The 16,034-nt window shown below is 53.6% G+C and overlaps 1 protein-coding gene across 2 annotated transcripts in view; it reads left to right on the top strand.

Annotated features, from left to right (window-relative positions):
- The window catches only part of KCNAB1 (potassium voltage-gated channel subfamily A member regulatory beta subunit 1), a 58,679-nt gene that overhangs the window by 2,033 nt on the left and 40,612 nt on the right, over nt 1-16,034 (top strand). Inside the window, exon 1 of one of the 2 annotated variants that reach the window (XM_027647320.1) lies at nt 12,401-13,504. The exons of the other annotated variant lie outside the window; for it this stretch is intronic. Coding sequence (XP_027503121.1) covers nt 13,284-13,504 — 221 coding nt within the window. The 5' untranslated portion in view covers nt 12,401-13,283. Of the gene's footprint in view, nt 1-12,400; nt 13,505-16,034 lie in introns of those variants that run through there. 2 annotated transcript variants of the gene reach the window in all.

The following is a 16,034-nucleotide window of genomic DNA, read 5'->3' as shown; positions in this document are numbered from 1 at the left end:
AGGCATCACTCAAAACCTAACAGTGATGTTGCACCAAAAACATGCCCAGCTTGGGGTAGAAACCCTGCAAAGAGGTTGGGTAGAAAATTTCTGTAGGGTTGGATGCAAAACCTGCTGGAGATGGAGGCTTAAGCTGCAGGAAAATGTAATTAATGAGAGATTCTGGGACTGCTGAGCTGCAGGGGTGGCTGGCTTGGCTTTGGGGGCTGAGGGCTGTGGCTGCAGGCTCGGCTGGAGCAGGGCTCTGTTCACACCCCTTCATCCACCTCTGCTTCCTGCCTTAATAAATGGAGTATTCCTCGTTCTCCAGAGTCATTAGTCATGGGGGAATAAGGCATGTGCCTAATTTCTGCTGGAGCTGATGGATTGGAGCATATGCTTCATTTGAAGTGTGTGCATTTTTCAAAGCTGACAGAAGGAGCTATAACATATTGAGCTTCCCGTGGATCCAGGGGATGTATCCTGGGGAGAGGGGGCTCTGAGGAGGGCTCTGCTCCAGGCAGGAGGGATGTTCCAGCAGCCACCACGTGCTGCTTCCATAGGCTATTTGCTCTTCCAGAAGCACAGGGGCCCTTCTAGTCTGATTGCGAGCTTGAAGAATTTCTTTTCTCTTTCTCGTTTTGCCTTCCAGACGCTTCCTCAGCTCTCCTTAGGTCCAGCCTGAAGACAGCATAATAAATCCCTTTTTGTATTAAGATCTACTTAATTATGTGTGGAAATTAATGAATTGTGAGCAAGAAACACTTGCTAAATACTTATAAGCTGGTTCATTTATAGGATGATCAGTTCCTCTGCCTTTCTTTGCCTTGGCCAACACAGTTTAGTGCAGCCTATTACAGAGGAACCCAAAGTGCAGCAGTGGAAGAGCTTAGCTTGTTTCTGATGACAGTAGCATTTCTCTGAGATGAAACACCACTTACAAAGCAGATTTGGTGTCCTATTGTCCCATGGGGGGTTCATTGCACGGCATCCTCCACGCACACTTCACTGGGGCTTGAGCTCTGTCCTCACACTGGGAAGCCGTGGCTGTAAAACCTCTCAATATGCTGCTCCTTCATGGTTAAACAGTGTCTGTGAGCTGGGGCAGCTGCACTTGGAGAGCCTGGAGGTGAAATGTTATATGTATATATATGTCTACAGAAGCATCCAGGCAGCTTTTGCAAAACAGGCTGTTGGCAAATGTTAGGGGTGGAAAGTATTTATGGAGGTCAGGGAGTCCCGAGGCACTGCTGGATTAACCCACAGTGCCACCTCCCAGCTGGGCTGGAGTTTGCTGTTTGTATTTTATGTGGTTTAGGTTTCACTGAGGTTCTGCTCCAGGGGAGTGAGCTCTTCCCACAGCACACAAGCCCCTGGCAAACCCACTTCACTTGGCATGACCCCCCTGGGGTGTCCTGCAGGGACCCCCCAGAGTTCCTGTATCCCGAGAGAGAACTGGGATGCTCTGACCTGTTTCTGTTGCTAGGGTTGGTTAAGCTAATTAAAACTTGGGAATTTAGGATTGTGATGCTGAAGCTTTTTTGTGACTGGCCAGCAGGTAGCCCCTTGGAGGATATTCCCTTCTCCTTTTTTTCTCTTTTTTTCCTTTTTCCCTTTTCCTCTTTCCTGTCTGGAATGGGAAATGTGAGGAGCCGACATCCAAGCCCTGCAGCCAGTCCTGGCCACCCCTTTTCAAAGGGACACAGCAGACTGGGCTGTGGAAAGCAGAGGGGTGCGAGGGATGGGATTGTCCCTGCACTGGGTGATTAAACGGGGTTTTAGCTTAGGGGAAAGATGATTGACAGGGATTACAGATGTGTTTAAATCAGGAACAGCTTGTGGCAAGTCACTCACTGTCCCCTATAACGCAGGAACCAGTGTGGAGGGAGCAAATAAAACTTGTGGATAACACGTTTAAACACAGAAAACGCTTTCCCAGCATCTTGTAATGAAATTGGGGAATTCCCTGTCATGGGATGCTGGAAGTACCAGCATGCTGAAGATGTTATCAGGTATCAACCAAGGCCAGCCAAGGTATTAAATACCAAGGCAGGGTTTAACCTGGAGCAGACAGAGTCCATTTATCAGCCCTTATCCCTTTCTCTACTGTCATGTTTATACCCCCACAGAACTACCCCAGAAGAGAGGAATTTGGGAGCAATCCCTATGCCATAGCTGCTTTTCCAGGCTCCCTTAGTGAGGCTCATGTTATGCACTGAAGCTTTAAAATATCTAATCTTTAGATGGCAGAATATATGAGAGCTCTTGATGGGGTCCTGTAATCCTGCACTGTAATCCCATCCTCATCTGCTCCATCCGGAGCCCCACTGCATTATATTTATGGGATATAGCTTATGGCCTTAATGTTGTCCCTATTTCCTGTCCAGGTTGATCCACAGAGCCACATCCAGCTGTGTCCTTTTTTTAACAGTGTCACGTGTCAGAAGTGGTTTTTTAGTCTCTTTTACTCTGTTCAAACTCCCCAGCTGCTCCTTGGTGCCGTGGTGAGGGCACACACTCCCATGGTTGCCCTTCTGCCAAATGACTTCAGTTTCTTGGGGTTTGTGTTATTTTTGTAGGGTCCTCACCCAAACCACACACTGATGGGGAGGCTGGGATGGAAATGGGACTGTGTGGGCTGGTGTGGGTGGTGTTGGTAGAGTGGGGTTTGCTCCTTGCAGGGAGAAATCCCATTTTATTCCTCCAAGGACTGGAGCCTGTGGCTGTGTGAGGTGTCAGCCCCACTGCCCCGGCTGGGTTTCAGCAGGAGGAGCTCCTGCTGCACACACAGTGCTGGCTCCTGATCCTGCTGCTTGCAGTGTGATCCTCCCACTGCCTAAAGGGGCTCCAAGAGCTGGAGAGGGACTTTGGACAAGGGCCTGGAGTGACAGGACAAGGGGAATGGCTTCCCACTGCCAGAGGGTAGGGTCAGATGGGATATTGGGAAGGAATTCCTGGCTGTGAGAGTGGTGAGGCCCTGGCACAGGTTGCCTGGTGCAAACCATTCCATAATGACTCCATAAAGTCCTCACAAAGCTGTGTACCAGCTCAAACTCAGCCTGCTGGTTCTTCCAGGGCTATTCCCACCTTTCTGGCAGAAGCTCCCATGATGTAGGGTCTTGGCCTGTGGGGAAGACAAAGCAGACTTTGCCCTCCCAGTTGCCCAGCAGAGCAGTGAATCCCGGCCAAGGCTCGGCTGCTCCAGCCACTGCCCAGCAGGAATTTGCAGGTTTGCTGCTTTTTTCCCCACGCCTTCTGCTCCTGTCGAGCTGTGGCTGCAGAGCCTGTGCTGCCAGGTGCTGATCCAGCCCCGTTCCGTGGGCAGGTGCTCCTGCTGAGCCTCCTCTCCGCTCCCTGCAGCCACGTCAGTGGTGCAGAGCAGATCCAGCGGCTCTCCAGGGGGCTGACTTGAAAGTCTGGGATATTTCTGGGTGTATTTATAGGCAGGTTTGAAGTCTGCAGTCTGTGCCCTGAGATGAAACTCAGTCCACGTGGTCTGGGTTACGAGAGGTTTTATCTGGGAGTCTTTGGGCTGACTTTGGGATCTGCTGTGATGGGAACATCAGCCCGCACTGCACCGACACCGGCTGCTGGGGGGGGGTCCAAGGTGGGCTGAGTTCAGGAAAATACCGGTAAAACCTCCTCTCGTGGCTTCCAGGTTTGTTTCAAGGCCCCATCCTTTAGGAGATGAGGATGAATGCAGGCTCTGCAGAGGTCAGCTTTGATGCCAGGCTGAGAGTGGGTCTCTATCACCAGCCCTAGTGTGTGCTCTGGTAGGTGGGCACGGTCCAGGTGGAGTAAAAATGAATTTTGATCTTCAGTATAAATCCAGTGTTGATACAATGGCAACTCCTTTGTTTTGCTAAATTCCATCATCCTTCTCCCTCCCTCCAGCCCTGTGCCCATCCCTCCTGCTGCAGCTCTCCCCAGGATCAGCAGAAAATTCCCCTTTCCTTCCCCAGCAGCCCAGGACTGTGGCCCAGTCTGTGCTTGGAGAATTCCCTGATTGTTTCTCCTGGTTTTTAATCCTCGTTTGCACACTGGTGATTATTAACAGTGAGTTTTCATTGCATTCAGAATTTGCAGGGCTTGCAAGCTTGGGGTAACGTAAAGAGGGAAATTTCCCTGGAAATCCAATTTTTTTGTCCAGGCCAAATTTTTGTCTAAATTCCAAAGGCAAAAAGTTTAGTATAAAAGAACCTTTCTGAGACCTGGGGGTAGGAAGATGGACCTCAGGAAGAATTTGGCAGAATCAGAGCAAGTGTCTGAGAGGAGAAGCTGCAACATGATTCCGGGGAAGCTGAATTTTACAGGACAGCTGTTGGGCACAGGGACCTCTCTCATGGAACTGCAGTTCTCTTCCTCAGAGTGACTCCAGCATCAGGAAATAGTTGCCAGCTCGGGGCAGTGGGTGGACATTTGGGTTCTGGTGGATGCCAGCCCTAAGGAGGGGGTGCCACTGCAGGGCTGCCCCACAGAGCTGTGCTTCTCATGTACATTGTAGTGCTGTGTGCTAGGAAATACTAGAGTTGACCAGAGCATTTCTGGATGTTTCTTCCAGCCCTCTCCTCTGGGCACTCTGTCCAACGTGTGCTGTGGGATTTCCAGCGTCACCCTGCACTCTCAGTGAGGGCTGGAGCTCAGTGGGGCTGTTCCTTACACCCTTCTTGGAGACAGAAGTTCCTTTTGTTGCACTCTAAGCCAGTTAAAATGCTCAACTGAAAGGTGTTTTTATCGCTCTATGGTTTTCCCTGGGCTGAGGTGAATACCTCTTATTCCTGCATCTCCCAGGGTGTGCAGAGGGGTGTGGGCAGCCAGGCTGCCCCTGCTCCACTGAGTGCTGCTGGGCAGGGGGGAGCCTGCATGAAAGGCAGCTTTTCCATGGATAAACCGCCTGTGCAGACCTGCCTCTGCCTGATAAGCTTTTTCTTCCTTGTTTGCAGTGTGTTTTCATAGTTGCTTGGCTCTATCCCTGCACCAGAAAGACTCCAGAAGCCAACAGTGTTCCCATAATTCCAGTAGCAGGGTTGCTATTTTTCCCGGGGTGTTTGTGAAGTATGCAGGGGTCCTTGGAGAGTCCAAAGGGGCAGGATGAGGCTGTTGTGGGGAGCTGCTCCCTGTGGCTCAGTCCCCAGCAGGGTGAGGGTTCCTCCCACCCCTGGCCTCCCCCCACTGGGAGGTTGAAAGGCACGTTTTTCACTGCAGAAAAAGACACAATCTGTAGATTGCAGGAGTAATTATTCATTTCCCCTGAGGGCCTAATGAGCGGTTATGCATTTGGCAGTAAGTAATGATCCTCTTGCAAATCTTTTTGTTAATTAAATGGGCGCCATTCCAGTATGAAAGTGGTTGTTCCGATCCCTTTGGGTTGTGCTTGGAGATCAGGGGCTACTTGCCCAGCCAGCACCAACCCCGGGAAGAACAGAGAACCCTTGGCTTGGAAGTGCTTGGCAGTGCCTGGAGGTCACCTGAAGACTGGGCAGTGCCTTGCACTTAATTTGCTAAAAGGACATTGCCCCTGGAAGTGTCCAAGGCCAGGTTGGATGGAGCTTGGAGCAACCTGGGATGGTGGAAGGTGTCCCTGTCCGTGGCAGGAGGTGGGACTGGATGGGCTTTAAGGTCCCTTCCAACGCAAACCATTCCATGACATCGTGCTGCTCTGAGGTACGTCATGCTCTTGCCTTGGGTGCCAAAACCCCCAAAGTTAAAAGCCTTTGCAGAGGGTTCTGGAAGTGAAGAGAGCAAAGGGAAATCAGGGAGCTGAGGAGTCACCACAGACCCTGGCTTTTGGCTGGCAGCAGAGTGCTCTGCCTGTGCCTGCTCAGGTAAAGTGCAGACTCCAGAAGTCCTGAAATGCTGATTTCTAACTAGCAGTGTGGGCTGGTAACTAAGTGGCAGAGGAAGTGCTGATGCAGCAGGTTTTTTCCATCTCCCTTCCCCAAAGAGGAGCCTGGCAGCGTGAAAAGACAACGATAAAATTAATTGGGCTGAAGATCATTCCTTAGTAATCTGCTGGATTTCAGTGAACAACGTTGTCCGGGGTGACGTGCTAATTCTCCTCAGTGACTAATTCCAGCACATGCCTCGTTCTTTAGGGATGCTGGGCAGCGTGGAGGGCTTTGTCTCTGGTGCAGGATTGAGGTCTTGTGCCAGTTTTGCTGGATGCAGCTGATGGGATTCGTACCCTGTGTCACTCACTTCAATAATTAGAAATGCTGTTGCAGCTGAAAGAGAGACTCTCAGGAGAAGAACTAAAATTCTTCTTTGAAAAATGCTATTTGGGAAGGTGATATTTTAATAGTGCTTATTATTCAGTGGTGACTTATATAAGCCAATGACTGATGGAGGCACTTGGCTTTCATGGAGTTGCTCACAGGCCCTGCATTGGCTGGAGGAGGGTGAGCTCAGGTGAAAACTGAGGGTTCTTGAGAGAAGGGCACGTTTAATGAAGGGGTATCCATTGGAAAAGAGTTTTCCAAACAACCCAATCTGCTGTAGTTCATCTTTATTCTGACCCTCTGCCAGCTCATCTCAAAGAATCAGAAGTTATTGCATGATAATTACCCACCCATCTGCTCCAGTGCGTCCCAGAAAAGGGCAGCATGGAGTTGTGTGTTATCCAGCATCCAAAATCGACACCTCAGCAACATATTTCTTCATAGAAGTTAATTTAGAGCTTTAAGCTGTTACAAGTAATGCTTGGGTGAGATTTGACATGTGTGGTTAACAGAGCACTGTACACAATTGCCTCAAATCTGCTGTTCAACGAGCACAGCCAAGCTGGAAGAACACAGCTTTACTCAGAACACATTTATCCATCAGGTGATGAAAAGCACCTGGGGAAAACCTGCATTTTCTGTATGCACAGCCTAGAACTTGAGTATGGCAAAGGGGAAAAGCATTTCTTTGCCAAGAACTGGCAAAACAACCCTGAATGCCTGAGGGTCCCGCTGCTGCTGCCAGGGGTGTTTCTCTCCTCTGGGTCTGGGGTGGATGCTCAGTTACTGGAGTACCTGAACTAGGGGTTCCAACCTCACCTGGGGGGGAGAAACACCCCAATAAAACCTTTTTGTACTGTGCAGTGGAGCTTCATGCAGCTCGAAGTGTTTTAGTCATATTTAATCAAGAATCACAGAATGGTTTGGGCTGGAAGGGACCTCACAGACCATCAAGTGCTCAGTGTAGCACAATACATTAATATAATGGTGATTTCTGGAGCCCTTCGCGTGAGCCACTGGCTTTCAGTCAGCTGAGAAATGGAATAGATAGCATGGAAAAATTGAATTACCTGGTGTGGAGCAGGGATACAGCAGCTAATGGGCAATAGGCACCATTAGGGGGGTGTTCTACCCGAGGGAAGAGTGACCTGTTAATTGAATCGGGCGCCCGGTGATTCCATCTCCTTGTCAGACACGGAGGGCCCTGGGTCTCCGTTCCACTATTGATCCTTTCCTGCTGTATTAAGCCACGATTTATTGAGTCTGGCTCAGAGCTGGCTGGTGCAGAGCTCTCTGGGGGCAGGAGCCCCCTCGGTGCTGGGGCTGTACTGGGGTGCTGTCGGCTCGCGGGGGGTGCGTGGGACTGGAGAGGGGGTACTGGGATTGGAGATTAGATGGGAGTTTGCTCTTGGATTCATAAAATCACAGAATTCTACACTGCTTTGGGTTGGGAGGGACCTTAAAGCCCATCTCATTCTTCCCCCTGCCACGGGCAGGGACACCTTCCACTAGCCCAGGTTGCTCCAAGCCCCGTCCAACCTGGCCTTGGACACTCCCAGGGCTGGGGCAGCCACAGCTTCTCTGGTGCTGTATTTATCACACCCCAGCCCTAACACACGGCCCTTGGTGGCAGAGCAACCTGGCTCTGTGCTCTCACATCCCACTTTGGGTCCCTCCTGGGTGGACAGGGCCCTCGGAGCTACCATGAGCTGTAACAGATCTCCTGTACCATCAGAGGCTGCCCGGGCTGGGCACTGCCCCCAGCCTGGCTCAAAACCTACCAGAGCGACGCCTTTTAACTAAAAACCGTTTAATAGGAATTTTGATCAGTTTTCCTCAAGTGCAATTACAAATGCAAATGGAGTTTTTGATGTGAAACCAGCGGAAATGTGGTGACTGTTGGCTCGATAAGCGCGGGGCTTTTGTTCCGCAGCTCATTTCCTCGCCCAGCTTCCAGCAGTGCCATCAAAGGGAACCATTCCTGGGGGGGTTTAGACACATCCCAAAGAGCTACAAATCACTGCAGGGTTTGTCGCTGCTGCTTCGGACAGGACCCCTTCTCAGATGAGCAGGGACAAGCTTGTCCTGGCTCTTAATTGGGATTAATCCCAGGAAAGCCCTGTTGGGAGCTGCCTCCTCATGCCAGCGCTCCAGGGTGGCAGCTCCTTATCTCTCCAGTGTCCATATCAGCCCAATTTAGGGAGATGTTAACGGAACTGCTGCAATCCTCAGTAATTATCCCAGCAGGAAACCTGTTCCCAAACAGCTCTGGAGAGGGAGGGAGCCAGCCCAGTGATGAGCACGGGCTGTGGCTGTCATCAGAGCTCTTATGGCCCAATAAAACTTTTATTGGGACATAACCTGGAATTGCCCTGGGCATGTCCTGCTGTGCTGCAGCAGAACTGCGGGTGCAAATCTGGAAATCAGGGATTTGGGACAGCACACTGAGATAATTCTTGGGAAGGCCAGTCCTGGAGACTGCTGCCTGAAATATCTGTGTGGGATTTTGGAAAGTGGTTGTGGTGGCTGTAGCCAGATCTGGACAGTTGGATAAAATAAAGAAGGACATCTTTGTATGGAAAAGCTCCAAGGGCACCGCTTCTGGAGCAGGATCCTGCCCTCCCAGTGCTGCCAGCTGTGCTTTCAGTGCTTCCATGCAATTTCCTGAGGTCTGGTCCATCCAAGGACATTGCATGCAAAGTCTAACTAAGCAACTGTCAAAATGTCCAGTGTGGTTAAAACTCTATCATGAAGGCTGAAACCATATTTTTGATGTGTCTCTAGCCTGGGAGCACTGACTTTTCTGTCCTGCTGCATCTCCCCAGTCCTGGAGCTGCTCCATGGGCATGGATGGCAGGACCCTCAGGCACCAGGAGCAGAGGGAACACTGTCAGGACAGAGGGAACACTGTCAGGGTGATACAGCTGCTGGTGCTTAAGGGCTGTGCTGGGTTTTGCACCCAAACCCCACGTTAGGTGCTGGGTTTGCTGGGGTGCTGGGGGGTCTCCTCTGCAGCCCCCTGGCTGAGGTCCTGTGACAGTGCAGAGAATCAGAGAATCATGGAATGGTTTGGGTTGCAAAGGGCCTTTAAAGGCAATGACCCCTGCAACGAGCAGGGACACCTTCCGCTAGCCCAGGTTGCTCCAAGCCCTGTCCAACATGGCCTTGGACACTTCCAGGGGTGGGCCAGCCACCACCTTCTCTGTCATTGCTGCTATGTTTGCTGCTGTGTTAAGTTGTTGTCTTCTCCCCACGTGAAAAAATTTCCAAGAGCTCAGAGGGGCTGGGATGGCATCGTTCCTGCTGCCCTGGGCTGCTGGCTGGAATGCAGGGACAGAGCTTTATGTAACTGGCTGTGCGTGGTCAGTGTCCAGCTCTCCTCTGCATCACAACCTGCAGGCAAACACCACGGTGTCTCGGTGTCTCTGCCACAGGGCAGAAACCTCCAACCAAACTGAGGAGAAAAAGTACCTTAATCATGTTGTGGTTCACTGAGAACATCCCGGGGTCCCTGCCAGGCTCATGGCTCCCTGGTGTCATGGGTTTGGGATGGAAGGGACCTTAAGGACCACTTAGTTCCAATGCCCTGCCATGGGCAGGGATGAGTCAACAACCTGCGACTGCAGCCTTGGAGAAACAAAATCTCCATCCAGACTTGGCATCATATTTCAAAGTAGCTTCACTATTAGGTGAAATTTAAAATAAAAAGGAAGCAGCAAGCAGCATGCTCTGCTTGAGCCATGCAGGGGCAGGGGCTGCAGCAGCTCTCAGTGTTTCACCCAGTCCTGACTGACAGACCTTGGTTCATGTTCATATTTGGGGCTGCAGAAGCATCTTTCCCCCTCTGGTTGCAGCCAGAGCCGTGCTGACCCTGGAGCAGAGAGTCCCTGCAGGAGCACTGGGAAGGGCTTCTCCATCACCATCTGGTGCTGTGCCAGGCCCCAGAACCCCTCTGTGCTTCTGCAGGGACCCAATCTGGGCTGGGTAAAGCATTTTTTTGCTTTTTGGAGGTTTCCATCCTGCTCACTGCAGTGGTGTGTGCCATCCTGCCCCTGCAAGGTCCTGGGCACAGAGACAGACCGTCCAGGGCAATGAAATGTGTGTTTGTGCAGGAGCCACGGCACAGCTCCTGGGCTCGTGCTGCCCCAGAGCATCCTGCTTGCTGTGGGTCTGTTTGGCTCTTTGTTTTGCAAGGTCTGTGTTTGGCTCTTTGTTTGGCCCCTGGGGTGGATGCAGCAGCTACAGGGATGGGACTGGGGGAGTCACAAACGTGTGTGTTACACCAGATTTGCTTGATGAAGCATTTTGAGCAAGTTATTTAATGAGCAATTGTTGTCTTCCACAGGGAAAGGCACAGGGGCATCTTGGCACAGCAGTTTGGTGGCACTGAGGCGTCACAGGAGCCTCGTCACAGGCTCGGGGCCCGTCCCCATCCTCTGCCAGGGCTGTCACGTACCTCCTCCTCTATAAGCTCAGGATTTTCATGATACAAAATTATGTTACTCCACCGTTTTAGTCTAGAAGTGATTATCTTGCTCAGGGAAATGAAATAAATCCCATATTTAAATACATATTTCTCTGGCAGAGACTGTAACCCCTCCAAAGTTAAGCAGCTTGAGTTAATATGTTCTGTGGGATGTGCCAGCACAGAACGTGATTGTCCCTTTCTGTCCCCTCCCTGGCCCTCCCCTGGCACCCCGGGGCATGGGCAGCTGTGGGGACAATGACCAGGGCCTGGGTGACAGTCACAGCCTGTGCAGAGCCAGCTGCAGTGGAACTCTCCAGACACATATAGAATGGGAGGTAAAAATACATCTTGAAATATCTGTGACATATTTCCAGCAGGAGTAGGTGAGACATCAGAGAGGGAAATATTCCTGGGTTTGTCAGTCCTGCTTTGGGCTCTGAAACACAAAGCTGGGCTCCAAAAGCCAAGTAGGTGAAGAGCCCTCTGGGTGCCACCAGCAATGCTCCAACTGCATCCCCCAGTACCAGGGAGACCTGGGGGAGGTCCTGGCCCTGGGGGGCACCTTCGTATCAGTGACCCCATGGCTTGTGTCCCCTGATGCCACACCTTTGCCGTGTATTTAACAGTGTTTGCTGATCTGTAATACTGGAGCACTGATGTGGTGTCTGGAGACTCTCCAAGGGGTCCTGCTCCCCCAAAACCCCTTCCTGAGGGTGACTCCAAGGAGCACTCACAGCTGGGGGTTTGTGGGCCTGCTGCGTGTTAATCATCTTCTGGAAAATATGATAAAGTAACTTTCTTTGTCCTGATTTAATGCTTTCCTTCCTCAAAGGAATGTGCTAGGTACCTGTTAATGAGCCATCAGATAAAGGAGCTGCAGAGATCGTCAGGAGCTGTTCACCCTGTCACGGGGTGGTGGGTGGCCTTGGCTGGCTGCCAGCTGCCCATCAGCCTCTCTCACACCCCCTCCTCAGAGGGAGTGGGGTGGGAAGAGGAGGGGAGGGAACCATGGCGTGCCCCTGCTGTAGGACAGGGAATCAAAGGTTTGTCACCCTGAGCTCAAAACAGGTCGTTGTCACCCCAGGAGCACCCCCAGCTTCTCTCTGCCACTGCCACTGCCACTGCTCCACCTTTGGGTGCCTGGGGCAGGTGGGGGGCTCCAGCCTCGGAGCTGCTCACAGCCCAAGGGGACAGGGCTCTGGGGGCTGGCAGTGAGGGGAGGTGGGCACGAGGAGCTCCAGAGGTGGCCCCTCACCCACCCCCCAGCAGTCTGGGGTAGATTTAGGGCTGGGGTGTCCTGTGGACCATTTGCCATGGCCTGTGCATGGTTGGAAAGGGGCCACGGGTGACCCTGCCCTGCCCACCTGCCCACTGGGGGCTGCCACCCACACTCACCCCATGGGCAACCTTTCCTGTGGGGCTGCACACGCTGCCTGTCCCCCCCAGTCCCCTCCTGCCCCCAGGGCTGCTCTGCGGGTGGCAGTGACAGTCCCCAGCCCTGGTGACCCTCCCAGCGCTCCGGGGAGCAGCTCCGCAGCCCGGGGGTCCCCAGCTGCCCCCGGTGCCCAAAGCCAGCGCCCCAGGAGAGGTGCCACAGCGGGCGCTGCTGGCACACCGGGCTCCGACCGCAGCCCGGCCGCAGCGAGGGGTGGGGATGGTTTGCTGAGGGATGGGGATGGTTTGCTGAGAGATAGGGATCATTTCCTGATGGATGGGGATGGTTTTGCTTCAAAGCCTTTGCGCTGCGGCTTATTCCACTGGCGGTGCTGGGGGAGCAGGGATTAACCCTGGCCCTGCTGCGAGCCGGGGGCTGCAGGCGGCGGCTCCGGGTGCCAGGAGAGCGGGATTAACGTGTTAACTCCCTCACACACTGGAGCAGAGCGATCTTTCTCCCCCTCCCCCTTATTTTTTTCCTTTCCCCCATAATTAACCCGTTCTACGCCCCTGCTATAGAAGTGCTCTCCTTGCTCAGCGATGCCGGCAGCGATTTTTCCGGGCGGATCTGCCTGAATCGCCTGCCTTCCCTCTGACACAAAGGAGGCCCGTCGCTCCCATCCTTCCATCCTTCCATCCTCCCCGCAGGCTGCCGGCGGGGCGATCCCGGGGCCGCTGCCCGCGCGGGCTCCATGGGCGGGAGGCAGCGGGGAAGGACGCCGATGGATGCTGCCGGTCCCTAGGGACGGCCGGCAGTGCCTGCTCAGCACTTGGCGGTCCGGCGGCCGGAGCCGGCGCTTGCGGAATGCCCGCAGTGATTTAAAACCGGCGGCCAGGAGCCTGCAGCGAGACACAGCGGCTGCGGAGCGCTCGGCATGAGGGAGCAGCGCTCCGGGAGCACCTGACTGCATGGATGCTTCTGGCTGAGCGGCGGCCAGCATCGCCAGGGAGAGCCCGGAGCCAGCCCAGCCCTGCCCGTGCGGCCGCTCTGCCAACTTCGGGGGTTCTCTGCCGCCGGTGCCGAGCGGACGCAGCCCGGCTCTCCCGGACAGAGAGTCCCGCCGCCCCGGAGCTTCGCGGAGCCCAAGGCCGGGGGTCCCTCGGCGGCGCTCGGACCCCCCCGAGCCGGAGGGGCATCCTCAGCCCGCGACCCGGCCCGGGACTGACGGGGCACCGCGGGCGCGATGCAAGTGTCCATCGCCTGCACGGACCACAACTTGAAGAGTCGAAATGGTGAAGACAGGCTCATCAGCAAGCAGAACACCACGACCCCGAACGTAGTGAATGCAGCCAGGGCAAAATTTCGGACGGTGGCAATTATCGCTCGCAGTTTGGGCACATTTACCCCGCAGCACCACATTTCATTAAAAGAATCCACCGCAAAGCAAACGGGCATGAAATATAGGTATGGGCACGGTCTCGGTCTTTGTTCCCTTGCAGTGTAATAGCTCTTTACTTTGCCTGCCTGGGTGCACCTGGGGTTGCAGAGGAGATTTCTCCTCAGGTTATTAATAGATTTTTAAACTTGGGCGTAACTGAATATCTTTTGGGTATTGATGCTTTTGCAGGCATATGCATTTGTGATTTTACACAAGAAAAAAACCCCACTTGCCTGGGTAGATTCCATACAACGTTGTGAATTAGTGACAGTGGTGGTAAGATGGTTTCTATTAAGTGCTCAGTATAACTACTGTCAGTGCTAATGAGCAGAAAAATCAATTAGCAAAGCTCGTTTGGTGCTGGACAGGGAAAGTTGGTTTGCAGTATGTTGTGTGGAGCAGAGGCGTCTGCCTTGGGTACCATTGCATCGTGGGGGCGGCTCACTGACTTCTCACCTGGTTCACTTGGGGAAGATGAGATCAAAGCCAATTTTAGGTGAATGCAGAAAACAAAATCTCGGGTACTTTTATGGAATGCCTCCTGCATCTCACAGGTTTTTGTTCCTCCTAACCTAGGCAGGAAAAATAAGGAATGGCTGAGTTTAGTTTGAAGTGCTTGGTGTGGGCAGCCTTGGTCTGGAAATGAGAAGGATTTGTGTGCCTTTGGTGCTGGCTTTTGCCTGTTCGGGGTGTCCCTTTTGGCCACTAATGGGTGACGTTCCGGCTGGGAGAGGGGGACAGCCTGGGATGCTCTGCACCCAGTGCCCGAGGTGGAGCTGCTGCTGACAGAGGCAGCTGGCATGAGGGGGGCTCCACGGGCAGGGTGAGGGGCACAGGGCTCCGGGCAGCTCCAGCCGTGCTGGTTCCCAGCCCCTCGGATAACATCCAGGGCTCCTGTGCCACCAAACCTGCTCCAGGGGAGCAGCACGGAGCATGGGTACAGCTTTGTGCTAATGCTGGTTTTAGGGTCCTGGGACAGAGGCAAAGCCACACTTGCCTTCAGCACCTGCACAGGGATCCAGGTGTGGTGCAGCCAGCACTGGGCTTGGCTTGGAAAGCATTTTCCTGCAGAAATTGTCAATATTAACTCTCCAGGAATGGCACAGATTGGAGGGAGGGCGAATGGGATGCTCAGATGTAATTTTCTGTGAGTTGCTAGAATGGTTGATAAATGGCAGGGAGGCTTTGCCCGAGTGGAAGCCCAGCCTTTCCAGCTGCTTGCTCTGTCCTTCGGCCATGACCAACTTTCAGCAGGAGCGCTGCACGCTGCCGGCACCGTGTTGGCAGCAGAAGTCTGTGGTGAGCCTGCAGCGAGGGCAGAAATGATGATTAATAAATATCTCCTGGAGCCAGGTCCCAGCTGGGGGTGGTATGGCAGGGGCAGTGTCCAGGGGGATCCCAGGTGCTGTGCTCTGGCCTGTAGGGAGGGCAGTATTTGGGGGATGGCAGCGGGTCTTGCCTGAAAACAGGCAACTCCCAAAGTCCGTGTAACTTGTCCTTTAATCAGCCTTCCAGGGGAGCAGTGGATCCAGCAGCTCCTGGGTCCCCTCACATCTCCTGCAGCCCTGTCCCTGCCTCAGTTCCCCCATTAGCTCATCTGTGGGACATTTGTCTTTGATGGTGTCATTCAGAGGCACGATCTGTTACCAAGTCATGCCTTCAGCTCCCTGGGAGCACGGACCCCGTGTGCTAATTGCCAGCAGTTTTCCTGCTGATTTCCCCTGGGCTCCCGGTGCTATCAGTGCACCACCATGCCGGGTAATCATAATTCCTTGCACCAGCCTCCAAAGTTGGGCCTTTGTGAGTCCTTCCTGCCTAATTCCTAGGTAAGGTTTGGATAGTGCGGGTGGATTGTCCCACAGGAGTTAGCACAGCCCTGGCACTCTCCTGGCTCTGGCTGCCCCAGACCTGGGAATTGCACCAGAAATAGCAGCTCCTTGGTGACAAGGCTGAGGTTTTATCTTTATGACTAATCCCTGTTTCTGCACCCAAATCTCTGCATACCCAGAGCCAATTTCTCCCCCATGAGAAGCAGCACAGGGGAATTTGGAGGAAGAGCTGAGTAACCCTCAGGCTCAGCTGTGATGCTGCTGAGCCGCGACAACCTTTGGTTGGGGAAGACACCTTCACTGGGGGATGGAGCTGGGGTTTCATGTTCGTCTCGGGGCTGCTTCCTCAGACCCAGGAAAACCAAAGGCTTTTCCCAACGGCTGTGACAATAATCCTGCAAAGTCCTCATCTCCCTCACATCTGAAGTTGAAGTCCTTCCCAATTCATTTTCTGCTTGAATTATGTCCTTGATGCTGCGCTCTGCAGCGTGAGCTGCTCCAAATGCCACGGCAGCTCCGCTGCCCCTCGATCCACGCTAAAAATACGTCCAGCCGCCCCCTCTGGCCCCGGGCGGTGCTGCCGCCCCCCTGGCAGGGCTGCCCCGCAGCTCCCGCCTCGCAGCTCCCGCCCCGCTCCCGGGATGCTCCCGGGCCCGGGTGCCTCCCCCGGCTGCCAGGCGCTCCCGGTGCCAGTGGGATTATGTAAAAGGGAGAGACAGCCACTGTG

The sequence above is a fragment of the Corapipo altera genome, unplaced genomic scaffold, assembly GCF_003945725.1.
Source record: "Corapipo altera isolate COAL_440 unplaced genomic scaffold, ASM394572v1 113, whole genome shotgun sequence".
Lineage (NCBI taxonomy): Eukaryota > Metazoa > Chordata > Aves > Passeriformes > Pipridae > Corapipo > Corapipo altera.
This window is presented reverse-complemented; position numbering and strand designations above follow the sequence as displayed.